Here is a 19,901-nt window from a genome sequence, read left to right on the forward strand (position 1 = left end):
TCACAAGTCAAATGGATATTTTCCAACAAATTTATCCCATTAAATCTCCAGTTTGTGTTTAAGATTCATTTGAAGTCACCATTATTGTGATTAGTGTTTCCTTTAGTTAGGCATTTGTCCTTGTGACCTTCACTGACCTAACTCTCCTCTTTTGGCAATTGCAAGAGTGCTTTATTAAGACCACTTGTTTATTGCCAGAGGGAGTAGGAAAAACTATCATGTGATCTATTGACTGCTTATATGTCATGCATATTAATTTATATACATTAAATTTTATAAACATTTTTTAAACATAAAGTGATAAAAGAACAATAAGGATATAAAGCACAAAAAAATTGATGCTCTATGCAAATGACACTGTTTTGAACAAGACTGCTGTAATGCTTTAGTTAGTTTCTTTTTTGCTTCAGAGAGACATCAACACTTTGGATACAAATCTCAACAAAGGTGACAGTACATGGTAAGAAAGTTGCACAATTTTGTTATGTCACAATGCATGATGGGAGTTATGAATGAGTTTTCTACAATCCTGGTACCCAGCATGCATTGCATCATGAAGCTTTGTTGTTGAATGTCACCATTGTTGCGTTTCATAGGCGGATTAAAGTGTCTGTATAGACTACGGAGGATGTACTGTAAATCTACAGAATTTTAAAAGAATTAAAGGACATGTCCGTAAACATAACAGAAAAAGTACTGCTAATAAATTTTACCGATTTTTTTTTACAGAGTAGTGTTTAAATTAGACAGTTCTGATCTGTAAAATAGATGGTAATGAACCGTCATTTGTACAACATAAACCTTTACACAATAAACAGGTTTGAGCTGTAAAAAATGGTAATGAACCATAAATATTACAATGTTAACCCTTGAATTTGACAGATATAAACTGTTTTAGCATCATAAACATGTTAAATAGACAGTTATAAACTGTAAAAAAAAACATTTAAAATTTGTAAAATATACAGTACAATGGGTGCAATCCCGTAAAGCCAATAACATTGCTACCGTATGTTTGACGGTAAAGTTCTGGCAACCACAGCTGCCGGTTTTCTACCGTAAAATGTACGGTTTATTTTTAACAGTGTTGAATGTTCTGTAAAAATATTGTTGTAGAAAACCTTGCACTATTCACTTAGGTTTAAATATTTAGGTTTAGATACCAGTAAAACAAACACAGATAACATAATGTTGACTTTAAATGAAACAAAACAAACATCTAACAACAATTCAGAAATAATGTTTTATAATAGTTTCTAAAATAATAGAATGTCATGTTTCTCTATCATTTACATAATAAGATTTTTTTTCTTAAATTATACAAAATAAACATTGAGAGAACATTAAAACATTTTCACAAAATGGTTACGCAGACCTACAAACACTGTATAATTGTATAGTTAACTATAGGTTTTTATTTGAATACTCTCACTTTCACACAACATGCTTATTGTTTGCTCAACTTCAAATGTGCAAAAACAACAAATGCAGTCTTTAGAGAAACACCTGAACTCAAAGTTAAAGGGAACATATTATGAGATTTTTTTAAAGATGTAAAATAAATCTTTTGTTTCTGTGTTGTCTGAACGTTAGAGGAATGTTATATTTTACCATTTTTAAACGTTATGACAATGTCATGTTTTAATGTTCACACAATGTTTAAAACAACAACTGTTTATTATATTGACTTGTTTGATTGTTATGTAAATAATAGAGAAACATTGCATTTTATTATTTTATAAAACATTATTTTTTTATGTTGGCAGAACATTTTTGGGAACTTTCAGGGAACGTTCTTAGAACTTTTTTTGTTAGCTGGGTAGGATTAAATTTATTAAATTTAATTAAATTATTTAATTTTCTCTATAGGCAATATACAAAATATAAAACTTCTTTATATTGCAAAATGTAGGATTTAGTATAAACACAGTATAAAAACAGTATAAACAATTAAATGCTTGTCTGAACATGTAGGCTACATGACAGTGTTTTTGTTTGCCATTATCTGTCTTGTCAAGCTTGTTGGAAAAATCTGTAAAGCTTTTTTGGCATTAACTGGCAGTTGAATGGAGGTGAAAAGTCAAAAGCAGAAGCATGTCTAACCTGATAAACTGATAAAATGTTTTGTCAATGTAGCTTACTTTTTCAATAACTCAATTTGAGTTTATATATTTATTCACATCTTAATGTGTATATGTCTTTAAATCTCACCTGGTCTCCCTGTCATGTGACATGACACATGGCAGGAAATAGGAAGCACCAGCATAAAGAAGACAAAGGTGTAAACTTTCCATTCCGGAATACACTTTGGATATAAATTTGATCAGATTGCATATAAATTAGTGGATACATTTATTTGACTGTTTCAGGGTATGGTACAAATGGACTCAAGCTTAAGTTTCTGTTCATATAGTAATGTTTTAAGTTACACCATTCATATTTATTTCACTGTACATCTCATCCTTTTAGCGCTTTTTAAAGTCACACCTCAAGGTCTGACCCCGAATTCATCATTGTAACTCATCCGTTAAGTTATTTGGTGAGAGATGAATACACAGTGAATAGACTTTTACCTCAAACAACATCACACATCGGGCTCAGGTGTATGCTGGAAAAAACCAAGACGACAGAAACTACAAAGAAATCATTGCATAACACACCTGGAGCACCACAACCGATGTATTAATCTACCGTTGACTGAAAGAGGATTACCTGATAACCCTGAGTGCTGTCAACTGTGTCTGAAAAAGGTAAATGTGCTTTTCTTGCAAATGAAGTGGATAAACTAAGGCAATGTTTACACGACAATGATTAAGTAAAAACAAAATATATTTTATAATCGCATCTCAGTCCTCTGAACTGTAATCTGATTGCAATGATTCCCACCCCTACTTAGAATTACTTAAACAAAAATGAAGATATTGATTAACTAGTTCATGTGTGGACAGAGTTGCAGATATTTGTGATGATGTCACTGTAATCAAAATAATTTTGATTGGTTGGTATCTTACATCACTTCTCATACAGTGGTATACCTCAAGACTTGCAACAATGCATTTATGATCTTCTTCAGGAACACAGCTTTTACTGCATACAAATGTATTTGTTATTCCTGCTTTTGATTATAGTAGTGAATTGTTATCAGGAAACACACACAAAGGGCTTATCTGTCTTAAAATGAATTTATCTACCAAAGTACTATTTAAAATATGTGATATTCTTATTCTATATTGTTTTCAAATGTTTGTTAAGATTAACATAAGACTAATATATTTTTCTTTAATATCGTAGAATGTTGAGAACAAGTTCAACTGGAGCTCTGCTGTGTCGTCTAGCTGGTATTGTGGTGGTTGTTGGTTTTGTGTCTTTATACCCCATGTGTTTCTATACTTCTAGAATTTATACCCCATTGCCTGCACCTAAACAATGTTTAGAAAGACTCAATCCGGAGGCACAACTCTCTTCTCCGAAGGAAGAGAAACCAATACTGTTGTTATGGGTCTGGCCTGAAAACTACACGTTCGATCTGAGTGACTGTAAAACTATTTACAATATTGACAGCTGTCAGCTGACCGACGACAGATCTCTCTACAACAATACAGATGCTGTCCTTGTTTTTCATAAGGCTGTTTGTCAGAACCTGACCAACCTTCCTCCTTCTACTCGGCCCCAGTTTCAAAAGTGGATATGGATGAATGTAGAATCACCAACTAACACAAAGAAAGTACCAGGGATTGAAAACCTGTTTAATCTGACTCTCACTTATAGAGAGGACTCTGACATTCCTGTGCGTTTACGACTAAACAGCAAAAAGATCCCAGATGACCATTTTAAAATCCCCAAGAAGGACAAATTGGTCTGTTGGATAGTAAGTAACAAAAATTTTACAACCGGTGTCCGGGAAAGAATCACTTACTATAAAACACTTAGAAGGTACATCAAGATACACGTTTATGGAAAAGTACGTGGATCGTTCATGGATTATAAGGATTACTATCCCACCATAGCTAGCTGCAAATTTTATCTCTCTTTTGAGAACTCCATTCACAAGGACTACATCACTGAGAAGTTAAATGGACCTCTGTCAGTAGGTACGGTACCTGTGGTGCTGGGACCTCCAAGAAAAAACTATGAAAAGTTTGTTCCAAGTGACTCCTTTATTCATGTGAACGACTTCCCAGATGCAAAGTCACTAGCAAAATATCTCTTATACCTGGACACCAATCAGGACGCATATCGCAAGTATTTTAACTGGAGGAGATATTTCTCAGCACAACCTCATTTAATATTAAAAAACCAAGAGTTTATTTTGCCTATTTGCACGGCCTGTGATTATGTAGGAAAACACAGGGAATATAAAGAAGCTCATGATATTTACGAGTGGTTTTTCAGTTAACGTCACATCAGATTAGATGCTATCTGTAGTTTTGGCATCTCTATCGCCATCTCTGTTTGAATAAAAAAATGAATCCATATACCATTCATATGAAGACTTTGTACATATATTCTACTGTACTGACATTTACTTGGCCCATTGTGTTGTAAGTTTTCTGCAGAACAAATACCTTTCTCTTTTATACATTCCTCCTTTTTTCTAATCTGTAAAATGTTGTTACACTAAACAGTTCAGTGTATGTCGTACTGTATGGATGTGCAACCCAGCTCCCAGTAGTTTACTGCAATATTACAGCACATTTTTTTCAATGAATATAAAGAATTTTCATTGCTAAACTAAGACCTAGTTCAGGATAGAAATACAAACAAATGATGTCTAGTAGTTTGAATGACATGAGATGATATTTCCAGCTAATTTCCCCTACCATTTTATGTTGGTTTACATATACAACATGAGTTATGAACAACAATGCACTAGACAATAACCCTTAAAGGTGCACTGTGTACATTTTAGCCGCATTTAGTGATGAGGTTGCGAATTGCAACCAACGGCTCAGTTCACTGCTCACCCCTCGCTTTTGAAACGCATAGAGAAGCTACGGTAGCCGCCACCAGACAAACATGTCATCGTCTGAGACAACTTAGTAAAAAAAGTTTGTCCAATAAGCTTGATTTTTTCCCCAAACCAGTTCAGATAGGAGTTTTACTTAAAGGGGACATATTATGAAAATCTGACTTTTTCCATGTTTAAGTGCTATAATTGTGTCCCCAGTGCTTCTATCAACCTAGAAAATATTAAAAAGATCAACCCAATAATTTAGTTTTGGTAAACCATTTTCTGAAAGCATGTGAAAAAATAGGTCATTGTAATTTGGCCCTTATTGTGATGTCAGAATAAGGTAATACCACCCCCTTTATCTGCACTATCCAACCACAGCACAACCATTTAGTATGGAGAGAAAGAGAGAGATAAAATATTTCACAGCACAATTGAGTTTCAATTGCAATAAACCACCATCATTGTGATCAGTGGTTGCACTTCATCCGCTCATTTGCATTTTAAATGACACACCCAAAACGGCACACTTTTGCTCAGATCTATTTTAGACTTAGTTTACATCTTAAAAAAAATCTCATAATATGTCCCCTTTAAACATGAGCTCAGGGGCAGAAAGAAATTTCACAAAAATGACCAATGAAAGTCCTCTACCGGAGCCTTCAAGGCAGCTTCTGCAGTGAAGCAGTTCGAGCTCACCGTTGGTCAGGTGAGTAGCGCAGATGGTTAGATAGGAATGTGACTGGTTTTGAATTCAGCTCGAAATGTTTCGAGCGTTTAAGTTAAGCGTTTCCACGTTTTCACGTGTCCGTTGCGTGACTTTCATTTTCGTGCCAGAGTTACGTGTTGGTTACTCAATTTGTTCCCATTTTATCAAAACATTGTCAGTTGGGATTGGGGTTAGGTTTGTGGGTTTTTTATTTTTAAACTGTTTTCGCGTGAGGATGAAGTTGGGTCTAGATTAGAATGGCAGTGGTTAATACGTTTATTTGTCAGAAATTTAAACTGTTTTTACTTGATGTTGGGGTTAGAGTTGGGTTTGGATGTCATTTTATGTAACAGAAAGTTTTTCTAACCCCAATCCCAAGCGACAATGGTAAGAAAATAGGAAAAACAATTGAGTAACCAACACGTGAAACTGGCACGAAAATGAAAGTCGTGCAACGTACACGTGAAAAGGTGGAAACACGTAACGTAAACTCTCGAAACATTTTGAGCTGAATTTAAAACCAGTCACATTCCTATCTAACCATCTGGGCTACTCACCTGACCAACGGTGAGCTCAAACTGCTTCACTGCAGAAGCTGCCTTGAAGGCTCCGGTTGGGGACTTTCATTGGTCATTTTTGTGAACCAATTAAATTTCTTTCTGCCCCTGAGCTCATGTTTTAAGTAAAACTCCTATCTGAACTGGTTTGGGGGGAAAAAATCACGCATGGCCAACTTCGGTCCTGGAGGGCTGGTGTCCTGCAGAGTTTAGCTCCAAACATAATTAAACACATCTGAAGCAGCCCATTAAGGTCTTACTAGTCCCAGGCCCTCCAGGACTGAAGTTGCCCATCCCTGCTGTACAACCATGAAGCCACACTCTCTCGTTAATCTCAAAGTATTGCAGTTCCCTTGTTTGCCGGTAGGTGCCCCCAAACACAAACATGAAACTCTGCCTATACTATTCATTTACAATGTCCACAAGATGTCATTCATATTGTACTGCACGTTTCCCCAAATCTTACCCTGGAGGGCCGAAGCACTGCAGGGTTTACCTCCAACCCTTATCAAACACACCTGATGCAGCTAATCAAGGTCTTCATGATCAGAGGTGGATAATCCATGTGCCATGAGTAAAAGTCCTCTCTAGTATTTTGTTCCAATCACCTGGATTTGCTAATAAGCACAGTTTTTCAGCAGGAGGTGACCTCCTGGTTCGCTGGTATTTTAAAGGGCACATGGCATGAAGATGTTAGCATTGCGCCTTTGTAGGTGTGAGCAAAAATGTGTCGTTTTGGGTGTGTCATTTAAAGGGGACATATGAGTTTTTTTTTAAGATGTAAACTAAGTCTTAATCTAGGTCTGAGCAAAAGTGTGCCGTTTTGGGTGTGTCATTTAAAATGCAAATGAGCGGATGAAGTGCAAACACTGATCACAATTGTCTCAGGCAGAGGCGGACCACAGGCTTTTTGTGTCGCGCCCCTCCTTGAGTTCCACCTTGAGGAGGTCCCAAAAGTGCCCCAATGACCAGACATACAAGGAAAAGATAAGTAAAATAGAACAATCTTTATTTAAATTATTTAAAATAACTTTGGGGGAAAGGGAAAGGGATTTTAAAATATGGTCTCTCTCTCTCTCCTACAGGGAAAGACGGGGGTCAAGGGAAGGGGAGTGGCAAGTCATCCAGCCAACAAGGGTAAGTGCCCACAGGGAAAGGACAGGGCGGAGCTCCTTCGTCCCTGTCACACCTCCTGCGCTTTTATTAATCCCGTGGCACCCTTCTCTTCCTCCTGAAGGCAAAGAAACACACAATGAATACTGGGAAATAGATAAATGGCACTACCTTGATCCACTGTGCCCAATGTCCACAGGCCTGTCTCCAGCGGCCTCGTTCTCTTGCTCAAATTGGAATGAGTGTTGGTTTCCGTACTCCCCCTTCTACATGGGACCTTCTGGATGCGTGGACATAGACAGGTGAGTAGTAAGGACTCGTTGATGTTTCACTTCACTCTAAGTCTCTGTCAACACAAAGTGGATTAGCTTTGTCCCAGGGTATAGGTAAGGATCATCTGTCGCCGTATTCGTTCACTCTAGGCTCTCCGGACGTGCAACATAAGATAGCCTTTGCTCTGGGTACAGGTATCGTTCGTCACCGTATTCTTTCACTCTAAGTTCTCGGGATGTGCAAGGGGAGTTAGCTTTAGCTCTGGGTACAGGTAAGTATCATTCATCGCCGTATTCTTTCACTCTAGGTTCTTGGGACGTGCAAGGGGAGTTAGCTTTAGCTCTGGGTACAGGTAAGTTTCGTTCGTCGCCGTATTCTTTCACTCTAGGTCAGGGCTAGTCAACTGGCGGCCCGCGGGCCAAGTGCGGCCCGCCAATCATCTTTATCCGGCCCGCCGGTCACCGTTGGCCGTGTCTCACTCGGAAGGCTGCAGCCTCCGGAGGTCGCATATGCAAACTGCATAGGTCATCAAGTCTAAGTGAACTGAGCACGACATTCACAAATCATAAGCCAATTACAACACTTAACGATTAACTAAGAATAATAGTCAACTTTATAATTGTTAAAATTCTGAAATAAGACTTCTGCAGCCTGGAAATGCGACCTCCGAGGCTGCAGCCTTCCTTCGGAGTGAGAAACGACTATAGTCTGATTTAAATTCAGCGTGGTTACTTTACCTTTCCACTGTACATGACAAATGACAGCCGAAAACAAGGAAAGTGAGTCAGAAAGGTCCTGCCAACCATCTGTGGGTGCTTTATTATCTGATCCAATTCAAGCTTTGGATGCGTTAAAGAAAACAAACGCGGCTTATGCGGCTTCACCACATGTGACGCGGCGACCGGAAGTGATGTATTTCAGTGTGTTCCAAACAAAACTGTGTGCAAAGTAAAAATTATGAATTATTTTTTGTTTCACTTTATCAGTAACACTTGAATACTTTAAAAACGATTGATTACTGGTAAGTAAATTATTAACTATAAATATATTCGTAGATTAAAGGTTCTCTTCCATGACAGATTTACGTTTAAACTACAATTTCATTACGACTGCCTCTAGGGGGCGAACTCCCGACAGTTATATCTGTACAACGTAAAGGCTGTTTAGCCTAAATATCTATAAAATATAAAAAAAGAAAACATGTAGTGCAATTTTAGTCATTAGGAGTGGCTATATGTTGTGAATACTTGACATGTAACAATTAATGAAAGTTAACTCATTCACCGCCAGCCTTTTTGAGAAAAGTTGCCCACCTGCATTTTTGTGATTTTAACAAAAGTTTCACAAAATTCCTTGCAGGAAAAATTATCTTCTATAAATATATAAACATACAAATTATATCAAATTAAAGAACACACCCTCTGCTTTCAAACAAACAATAAACAAACAAACAAACAAACAAAATGGGGAAAAAACGTTTCATTATATATTTACTTTTTCCACTTAATTTAACCACTGAAATATGGATATTTCTCTTCAAAAATACAACATTTTGAGGAAAAAGCTTAAAAAATTGCGTTTTTGTAAAGGAATTTATGTTAGATATCAGACTCAGAATGACTATCAAACATAAAGGCATTTAAAATCTGTCATTACTTTTTTTTAACTTCCGTTTTTGATAAATTCGGTTTTGGCGCCATCCAGTGGATAAAAGCGGTATTACACTTTCACTTTGAAATTCGTCCAGAAAGGCATATTAATTAGTTAAATATTAACTCATAATTGACGAGATAACTGACTGTTTAACTCGTCAATGGCGGGGAATGAGTTAAACAGTTATAAACTAAATATGTTTAAGAGTGTTGATCTTTTACACTTTTACTATTAACATTTACACAGACTCTTACATGTTGCAATTGTTTCTAAATATCAATAAAGAAAATATGAGTTTTCAGTAATTAAAAGGCAACACACTGGATACAAGAGTGTGCATTTGTTTTGAAAATGCATGCTTTTTAATATGTTTTTATATACCATAACAAAAGTAACAAAAACAACAACACCACACACACACACACACACACACACACACACACACACATATATATATATACATATATATATGGTAAAAGTAAAAAAATATGGGTAAAAGTTTGTCTGGCCCTCGTCATATTTACAATTTTAAAATCTGGCCCCCGAAGAAGAGTAGTTGAAGACCCCTGCTCTAGGTTCTTGGGACGTGCAAGGTGAGTAAGCTTTAGCTCTGGGTACAGGTAGGTATCGTTCGTCGCCGTATTCCTTCACTCTAGGTTCTCAAGACGTGCAAGGTGAGTTAACTTTAGCTCTGGGTACAGGTAAGTATCGTTTGTCACCGAAATCCTTTCACCCTAGATTCTCGGGACGTGTAAGGTGAGTTAGCTTTAGCTCTGGGTACAGGTAAGTATCGTTTGTCACCGAAATCCTTTCACCCTAGATTCTCGGGACGTGTAAGGTGAGTTAGCTTTAGCTCTGGGTACGGTAAGTATCGTTCGTCGTTATGATCTTCTTACTGTTAGGCTTTCCACACAAGGTGAATTAGCGTTAGCTCTGTGTACAAGTGAGTATCGTTCATCGTTATAATCTTCTTACTTTTAGGCTTGCCACACAAGGAGAATTAGCTTTAGCTCTGAATACAAGTGAGTATCATTCGTCGTTATAATCTTACTTTTAGGCTTGCCACACAAGAGGAATTAGTATAACGCTGTACAATACCTCCTCAAGGGACTCAATGCACCTCTGTGTCTTCGGGGCCAGAACTGGCAGCGGGTGGTCATAAGGTTTTAAGACGACTACTGGTGACCACAGCTCTCACTCGTTCCAACAGGGGCTCCCCAGACCTGTGAGTCGGTACAGACAGCAAAAGAGACGGCACAGCACTGCAAAGCTTTAAGTGCACACACGTCAAGGTAAAAGCTCACCCACAGCACTCCAGACACACTCCAGTGATTCAATAACGTCTGCACCCTCCACCGGGTTGAGGCCCGTCCTAAGGGGAACTTGGATTCTCTGTACTCACACAATATTCGACCAGTCGGTCAGGCCCGCAAGCCCACCAGGCCCAAATCTGCTGCTTCAACTCCTTCACTGGTGTCCTCATACACAGTGGTCAGGTCCGTACAACAGCTGTGCTTCGTATTAATGTGGCTCTATTAAGAGAAGGTGGTAAGCATCAATATCCGCTTTACTCACAGTCTGTGTTGATATTCGTCTAACTCTCTCCACCATCCGCTTCCCGGATGTTCCACGATTTCGCCGCAGCTTCACCCAGGCTGTCTTCCCTCTCCGTGTCTTTAACACAACACATACACAGAGGTAAATAATTTCCTTTGTCTGTATTTACGTTGCTCACCCCGTTTACTTGTCGACTATCTCTCCTTCGTAACACACAGTCGAAAATCCTCCAGAGCCTCACTCGTCCTGTTGTTCCCAGATACTCACTCACACTTCGCCCGTGGCGCCCTTCTTTCCCAACAATCTCTCCTCTTCCTACATCTCCGTTGCTCCTTTTGTACTCTAGACATCCATAGAAACACCCAGTCAGCGATCGCCACGTCACTCCTCTCACCTGCTGTGAATTTGGCCTGATTTCGGTTGCCCCGGGTTACCCGGAAGTGCCGGTGTTTTCGGTATTCGGTCCGGGCAGAACCTTTGCTCACAACTTTGGTTCCGCCCTAGAAGTCACTCCGTGACACAATGATGGTGGTTTGTTGCAATTGAAACTCAATTGTGCTGTGAATTATTTTCTCTCTCTCTCTCTTTCTCTTTGCACTAAATGGTTGTGCTGTGGTTGGATAGAGCAGATAAAGGGGGCGGTATTACCTTATTCTGACATCACAATAGGAGCCAAATTACAATGACCTATTTTTTCACATGCTTGCAGAAAATGGTTTGCCAAAGCTGGGTTGCTGGGTTGATCTTTTTCACGTTTTCTGGGTTGGTGGAGGCGCTGGGGACGCAATTGTAGCGCTTGAACATGGCAAAAGTCAGATTTTCATAATATGTCCCCTTTAAATAATCAAAGAGATCAAAAACAGAAAAATCAAATAGACATGGTGATAGAGAAGATAAAGTCACAGATTAACTCCACACTATTTCATTTGTGTCTGGGTAATTACCAAAAATGACTCTCATTTGCCTTAATCTCAATATCATTGAATGGCCCTCTATGAACTTTCTGGAACAAATTCACATAATATAAATTACGTGAGAGTTGAGCATTGTCACAACAATTTGATGTCATATCTCTGCCTTGTGTATGAAATCAGTAACAATGAGAATGCAACAATACTGATGATCCATTCCAAGTACAATTGTCAACAGTATTGATTTACCATAAAAGAAAAGAATAACTGGACACTTTTGACCACAAAAGCAAAAAGTTAAATAAACAATCAAGCGATTAATCTTTGAGGCAATAATATCAGAAGTGTTAAAATATAACCTTATTTTTTTAGACACCCGTGAGAAAAGATTGCATTGGACTATAAAGGGTCCTTTTATTTAAATCAGTTATTAAAATAATTTTACATTCTGTTGTATGAAATAATTTGCCATATAGCAACCAAATAGTCAATCACAGTAGTCTTGTATTACAATAATTAGCAAAACAATTCTAATCTCTTTTTGCCTTGAATTCTCTAAACTTTTTGAACATGAACACTCCAGCTGCTCCGATTGCACCTACACCTCCGGCAACTACAACTGCTGGTGCTATGACAACCAATGTTACTACAAGACCTAGACCTCCTGCTACTACAGCTGCTATTCCTGGCGCAGTTGATAATGCAGCTTTAATTTTTTCAATGCGTATCTTTCCTTTTATAATTGCTTTAAGCTTCTCATTTGTGAAATGATTCCATTCATTGCGCTCTGCCATGTTTTCTATCTTTTCCAGCAGCTCGGAGATCTGTTTCTGATTTTCTCTGTCCTGGTTGTTGATTGAGTGATATCTGCCACCACAGCTGTTAACCAGTGCCTGTAGATCTGAACGCTCTCTGATATATTCATCTAATGTTTTACCCCTCAGCTTATCTACATAAGTGAACAATATGATAGTGAAGTTTACAACATCTTCTCCAATAATCTCCTGAATAAATCTTGCTGCTTGTTTCTCCTCCTCTCTGATTCTCGCACCCACTCTGATGACCAGCAGAAACACATGAGGACCAGGAGCACACATGTAGATACAATTCTGAATCTCAGACTTCAACTTCTCCTCTGATGAATTTAACTGTCCTGGAGTGTCAATTATTGTTATGGTCTTTCCATCCACCATTGCTTCATGATTCTTACAGGTTTTAGTTGCTGAATTTGGTGAATTGCAGTATTTTCTCACAAAGTTTTTCCTTGTTGCAGTTTTTCCTGATCCAGTTTTTCCCACCAGCACAATCCTGGGCTTCACTGACCCTGGTAGAATCAGAATCAGAAAAATCCAGTCATTAAGAAAGACTAAATTATTATGTGAAATATTCAGACAAAATAAATTTCAGAATGGTATTTAATTTCAATATGAAATGAAACAGATCTAGAGAAAATCTCCAGAGCATAGCAAAAAAAAATATTTATTGGAAAGGATGTTAAAGGGGCCATAGTGTGAAAATCTGACTTTTCCATGTTTAAAGGGCCCATGGCATGAAAATGTTATCATTGGCACTTTGTAGGTGTGAGCAAAAATGTGTCGTTTTGGGTGTGTCATTTAAAATGCAAATGAGCGGATAAAGTGCAAACACTGATCACAATGATGGTGGTTTGTGCTGTCAATTTTTTTTCTCTCTTTCTTTCTATCTGCACTAAATGGCAGTGCTGTGGTTGGATAGTGCAGATTAAGGGGCTGTATTATTATAATAAGATCTCCTTATGACATCATAAGGAGAGCCAAATTTCAATGACCTATTTTTTCACATGCTTGCGTAGAATGGTTTACCAAAACTACGTTACTGGGTTGATCTTTTTTACATTTTCTAAGTTGATAGAATCACTGGGAACCCAATTATAGCACTTAAATATTGAAAGATTCAGATTTTTATGCCATAGCCCCTTAAATGCAAAGATTGCCAAGTAAACTCCTTGTACTGGGAAAGGAAAATGTTTTACTCACCAATAATAAAAGGAAGGAAACATTTCACAATATTTTTTTAAGTTGTAAAATAAATCTTGGTTTTCCAAAATACATATAGCTCAAAATACCACATATATCATTTATTATAGCATGTTAAAATTTTTACTTTGAAGGTGTGATTAAAATGCATTATTGTAAATACGAATGAGCTGATGAAATGCAAACACTGATCGCCAAGATGGTGGTTTTTGAACTTGAAACTCAATTGTGCTATCATTTTTTTTCTCTCTCTTTGTTTCTCTCTGCACTAAATGGCAGTGGTATTATTATAATTATATCCCATTAAGGGTTCATAGCGTGAAAATGTGACTTTTTCCATGTTTAAGTGCTATAATTGGGTCCCCAGTGCTTCTATCAACCTAGAAAACGTGAAAAAGAAATTAGGTCGTTCAGATGTCGCCTATTTTGTATGGCTGGTAGTAGTAACACTGCTTCAATGTTACTTTAACACACTGCAGGTGAAATCAATTAATTCAATTAACACAGCTTGATTGACCCGGTCTCGAGTCGGTCTCGGCTTGGACTCGACTACAACACTAGCTGGTAGCAAGGCAAATTACATTATTACCGCCCCTTAATCTGCTCTATCCAATCACGTCACTGCCATTTAGTGCAGAGAGAAACAGAGAGAGAGAAAAAATACTGTACAATTGAGTTTCAACAAACCACCAATTGCGATCAGTGTTTGCATTTCATCAGCTCATTTGCATTTTATAGGACACACCCAAAACAGCACATTTTTGCTCACACCTACAAAGTGTCAATTTTAAAATGCTACAATAAATTATCTGTGGGCTATTTTGAGCTAAAACATCACATACGTACTCTGGGGACACCAAAGACTTATTTTACATCTTAAAAAATCTCATAATATGACCAAACATGTTAAATATAACAAGACACATGCACAAATACACACTTACAGAACTTTTCTGTGTCTATCTTCCTTTGAGCCTCCTCAAACATCACTTTGGTGTAATGCTTCCCTCCATTCTTCACCACAATCTCCTCAATCATCTCCAGCAGTTGCGTAACGCGAGAGCGGTTCTCCATGTTCTTATTGTTGAATGAAAGATATCTGCCTTCACATCTGTCAATTAATGCTTGTAGATCTGAACTGTCTGTGATATAATTATCTAATGTTGTACGCTTCAGCCGATCTACATGAGTGAACAGAATAATTGTGTAACGTGCAGCATCTTCACCAAAGTTCTTCTGAAACCATTTCACTGTTTTCTCCTTCGTGGATTTGTCATTGAGTTTGATGACCAGGAGAAACACAAAAGGTGAAGACACACCAACAAACTTCTCTATTTCAGCCCTTATCTCTATTGATGTATCAAACAGTTCTGGTGTGTCAATTATTCTTATGTTCTTTCCATCCACATTTCCATTATGTTTTTCACAGGTTTTAGTTGGTGAATTTTTTGAATTACACTCCTGTCTAAGAATGTTTTTTCTTGTAGCTGTTTTTCCTGATCCACTTTTACCCAGCAGGAAAAATCTGGGTTTCTCTGACCCTGCAAGCAGAATTTAAAGGGGACATATTATGAAAATCTGACTTTTCCATGTTTAACTGCTATAATTGCGTCCCCAGTGCTTTTATCAACCTAGAAAATGTGAAAAAGATCAACCCAGCAACCTAGTCCTGGCAAACCACTCTCTGCAAGCACGCGAAAAAATAGGTCATTGTAATTTGGCCCTTATTGTGATGTCAGAATAAGACCCCTTAATCTGCACTATCCAACCACTGCACTGCCATTTAGTGCGAAGAGAAAGAAAGAGAAAATAATTCACAGCACAATTGAGTTTGAATTGCATCAAACCACCATCATTGTGATCAGTGTTTATATTTAATCAGCTCATTTGAATTTTAAAGGACACACCCAAAAACAACACATTTTTTACTCACATCTACAAACTGTTAATTTAATTTAATTCAATTTTAGCATGCTATAATAAATTATCTATATGGTATTTTGAGCTAAAACTTCACATGTGTACTCTGGGGACACCAAAGATTTATTTGACATCTTTAAAAAGTCTTGTGACATGGCCCGGCCCCTTTAAGATCTGTCAGTACAAGTTATTTTCAGTTGAGACAGCTCAAACATGTGTCTTGGTTTATACAATTACAACAGACAGGATGGTATGACGTGCTCTAGAGAAAATGAGTATTAACTGAATAGCTTGTTACAGTCGCATATATTGTTGTTATTATGTTTTAAAGGGGACATGCAAATGAGCTGGTGGTTTGTTGAAATTTAAACTCAATTGTGCTGTCAATTATTTTTTCTCTCTTTTTCTCTGCACTAAATGGCAGTGCAGTGGTTGGATAGTGCAGATAAAGTGGCAGTATTATTATAATAAGATCCCCTTATCCCAAATTTCAATTACCTAATTTTTCACATGCTTGCAGAGAATGGTTTACCAAAACTAAGTTACTGGGTTGTTCTATGAACCCTTTAAAGACCAAAGCTTGGTAAAAACTAAATGAAAGATGTGCTCAAACCCAGCTAACAGAAAAAAGTTCTAAGAACGTTCCCTGAAAGTTCCCAACGTTCCCAAAAACGTTCTGCCAATGTAAAAAGTGTCCAGTTTTCTTGACGTTTTCTGAACGTTTTCTGGGTTGTCTGAAAGTTAGAGGAATGTTACATGATATTATTTTCAAACGTTATGACAATGTCATGTTTTAATGTTCACACAATGTTTAAAACAACTTTTTTATATTGACTTGTTTGCTTGTTATGTAAATGATAGAGAAACATTGCATTTTGTTGTTTTGTAGAACATTATTTCTGAGTGTTCAGTGGATGTGTTGCTGCAGAAAACACAATTCACTTGTTGGGTTTGGGTGTTGATGTTTTGTTTCATTTTAAGTCACCATTAGAGTGATTAGTGTTTGTTTCAGTGTTTGTTTCAGTTAGACTTGTTACAGTTGACCCTTGACTTTATGATTGCTAGTTTTTCCCTCGGTATGTTAACTTTGTGTTAACACACCACATTTGTTATGAACTTGTAAAATTAATAGTGTAATTCTGTGGTTGTTGATTAATTTAATTTACTAATCAAACGTTTATTCTCTGTCAATAATGTAAATGAGATCCAGCTCTTTCACAGCAGTTGGTCGTTGAGGGGTTTTGGAAACTTTGGACAAAAAATATCTGCTGTATAATTGGGACGCACAAACATCAAGAATCAGAGTATGAATCTCAACCATGGTGACAATGAAATTAAAACTTTCATGCTGCAATGCATGCTGGGTATCAACAAATTACAAATCTCATTCAGAACTCCCAGCTTGCACTGCATGCAGCACGGATCAATAATGATTTTTTTACAATTTTATAATGATCTTTTTGATCTTTACCATTATGTACCAACCACCACAGAATTATACTATTAACTTTACATGCTCATAACAAATGTGGTGCATTAACACAAAATTAACACAATCAGGGAACAAACAACCAGGCAAAAAGTCAAGGGTCAAGATCCAACTAAAACAAATACTAATCACAATCATGGTGACTATAAATGAAACAAAACATCAACATCTAAACCTAATAAGTGAATTGTGTTTTCTACAGCAATATATTTACTGAACATTCAGAAATAATGTTTTCTAAAATAATAAAATGCAATGTTTCTCTATCATTTACATAACAATTAAACAAGTCAATATAATAAACAGTTGTTGTTTTAAACATTGTGTGAACATTAAAACATGACATTGTCATAACGTTTATAAATGGTAAAATGTAACATTCCTCTAACGTTCAGACAACACAAAAACGTTCTTAGAACGTCAAGAAAACTGGACACTTTTTATGTTGGCAGAATGTTTTTGGGAACGTTGGGAACTTTCAGGGAACGTTCTTAGAACTTTTTTGTTAGCTGGGAACACACACTTACAGAACATTTCTTTCAGAATCTTCTTTTGAGCCTCCTGAAACATCTCATTGGTGTAATGTTTTCCTCCATTCTCATTCACCATCTTCACAATCTTGTCCAGCAGTTCTTTGACCTGAGAGCGGTTCTCCATGTCTTCATTGTTGAATGAGTGATATCTGCCTCCACATTTATTAATAAGTGCCTGGATATCATTACTAGCTCCTACAAATCTATCTAATGATATATGCTTCAGCCGATCAGCATGAGTGAACAGAATAATGGTGTAACGTGCAGCACCTTCACCAAAGTTCTCCTGAATCCATTTCACTGCTCTTATTTCCTCATCTGTGACTCTCACATCCAATCTGATGACCAGCAGAAACACGTGAGGACCAGGCGCAGACATGTAGACACACTTCTTTATTTCAGACCTCAGATGCTCTTCAGTTATCGATTTGTCAAATACTCCTGGAGTGTCAATCACTGAAAGCTCCTTTGCATCCACCATCACTTCTTCTTTCTGACAGGTTTTAGTGATTCCAATTGGAGAGAATTCATTTCTGAATGCTGCTCTGGCCAGTATTGTGTTTCCTGTTGCACTCTTTCCTGCTCCCGTTTTGCCCAGCAGCACAATCTTGAGTTTAGATGAATTTACTGAGATAGAAGAAAACATCTTGGTTTCATCATCTTTTAAAAGTAACTATACCAAATAAGACTGCATGTTAATAATGATAACTGCATTCTGAATACACGTAGGTCAGATTAAGTATGTACTTATAGTTATGTGTGCAGTCCTGGTCCGTGTCCTGCTTTGAGCCTTAAAGCTCTGATATCCGTGAGATCGATTGCGGGATCTCCAAAGAATTCCAGCTTCTGTTGTTCTGACTAAAATCAAATTTTATTTTAAGTTCACATTACAAACCATTTACAAACATTACAGTGCATAATATCCGATCTGGTAACACTTTATTTCGATAGTCCACTTTAGACATTTTACTAATTATAAGTAACTTTGCAACTACTTATCAACTACCAATCTTTAGAGAATTAGTAGACTGTCTGCTTAATATCTACTAACACTTAATTGCGATGATATCTCAACAGACATTCAACTGTCTATAAGTATCTTTGCAGGTGCATGTCAACTTCTCCACTAACCAAAACCTCTTCCCTAACCCAAACCCTTACAGTCTACTAATACTCTAATGACAGTTAGTTGACCTATAGTTGCAAATTATTGAAAGTTAGTTGACATGTAGTTGCATAGTTATTTATAGTTAGTAGAATGTCTAAAGTGGACTATCAAAATAAAGTGTAACCGATTTTTCTTTTATTAATAATTAAGTGGCATTTCTTGTGGGTTTACATGCTTGCAGCGTGACTCAGCCTGTTGTTATGTCCCTTTGGGGCAGTTTCCCGGACAGGGTTTAGATTAATCCAGGACGAGTGCCCGGTTGCATAAAGCACCTTAAGTGTAATTTCCCCTTAAGTTCGCCCTTATGTTTTCCTTAAACTTAAGGGTGTTGCACAAATAACCCTTAAGTATTACTTTTGATGTAAATGCCATCAACCCTAAGAATTTCTCTTAAATAGCTGGTTTTCCCTTAAAGGGGACATATTATGAAAATCTGACTTTTTCCATGTTTAACTGCTATAATCAACCCAGTAACTTAGTTTTGGTAAACCATTTTCTGCAAGCATGTGAAAAAATAGGTCATTGTAATTTGGCTCCTATTGTGATGTCAGAATAAGGTAATACTGCCTCCTTTATCTGCACTATCCAACCACAGCACAACCATTTAGTGCAAAGAGAAAGAGAGAGAGAGAAAATAATTCACAGCACAATTGAGTTTCAATTGCAACAAACCACCATCATTGTGATCAGTGTTTGCACTTCATCCGCTCATTTGCATTTTAAATGACACACCCAAAAACGGCACACTTTTGCTCAGACCTAGATTAAGACTATGTCCACATGAAGCCGGTGCATTCCCTATCCGATATTTTTTTTCCGTGCTCTTAAAAAATATTCTGTAAAAACGAAACCACTGAAACCGAGGGTTAGTTGATGATTTATCAAAAATGTTGTGTTTGAAGTCACCATTATGGTGATCAGTGGTTGTTTTAGTTGGGGTCTTGAGCCTCATGGTTACTTATTTCCTCTTTCTTTTTGTCAATTGTGTCAGTGGGTTACACAGAGCACTTATTGATGATGAAAGGGGTTGTAAAAACAAGTCTCCAACATTT

General features: G+C 37.2%; 3 protein-coding genes across 3 annotated transcripts; 1 reads left to right on the plus strand and 2 right to left on the minus strand.

Moving 5' to 3' along the window:
* Window positions 1-2,238: 2,238 nt before the first annotated feature.
* On the plus strand, window positions 2,239-5,054 carry LOC129443847 (4-galactosyl-N-acetylglucosaminide 3-alpha-L-fucosyltransferase 9). Its single transcript, XM_055204094.2, has 3 exons — window positions 2,239-2,370; window positions 2,470-2,750; window positions 3,292-5,054. Exon 3 carries the CDS (start codon window positions 3,293-3,295, stop codon window positions 4,394-4,396), a length of 1,104 nt encoding a protein of 367 aa, XP_055060069.2. The 5' UTR covers window positions 2,239-2,370; window positions 2,470-2,750; window position 3,292; the 3' UTR covers window positions 4,397-5,054.
* A 4,777-nt stretch (window positions 5,055-9,831) lies between these two features.
* On the minus strand, window positions 9,832-17,286 carry LOC129441772 (GTPase IMAP family member 8). Its single transcript, XM_073860067.1, has 3 exons — window positions 17,274-17,286; window positions 14,684-15,280; window positions 9,832-13,048 (listed from the first exon to the last, which is right to left on the minus strand). Exons 1-3 carry the CDS (start codon window positions 17,284-17,286, stop codon window positions 12,255-12,257), a joined length of 1,404 nt encoding a protein of 467 aa, XP_073716168.1. The 3' UTR covers window positions 9,832-12,254.
* Window positions 17,287-17,310: 24 nt separating this feature from the next.
* On the minus strand, window positions 17,311-18,513 carry LOC141356145 (GTPase IMAP family member 9-like). The gene has a single exon (XM_073860121.1). It carries the CDS (start codon window positions 18,325-18,327, stop codon window positions 17,569-17,571), a length of 759 nt encoding a protein of 252 aa, XP_073716222.1. The 5' UTR covers window positions 18,328-18,513; the 3' UTR covers window positions 17,311-17,568.
* Window positions 18,514-19,901: the final 1,388 nt, after the last annotated feature.

Source organism: Misgurnus anguillicaudatus, chromosome 3 (genome assembly GCF_027580225.2).
Source record: "Misgurnus anguillicaudatus chromosome 3, ASM2758022v2, whole genome shotgun sequence".
Taxonomy (NCBI): Eukaryota; Metazoa; Chordata; class Actinopteri; order Cypriniformes; family Cobitidae; genus Misgurnus; species Misgurnus anguillicaudatus.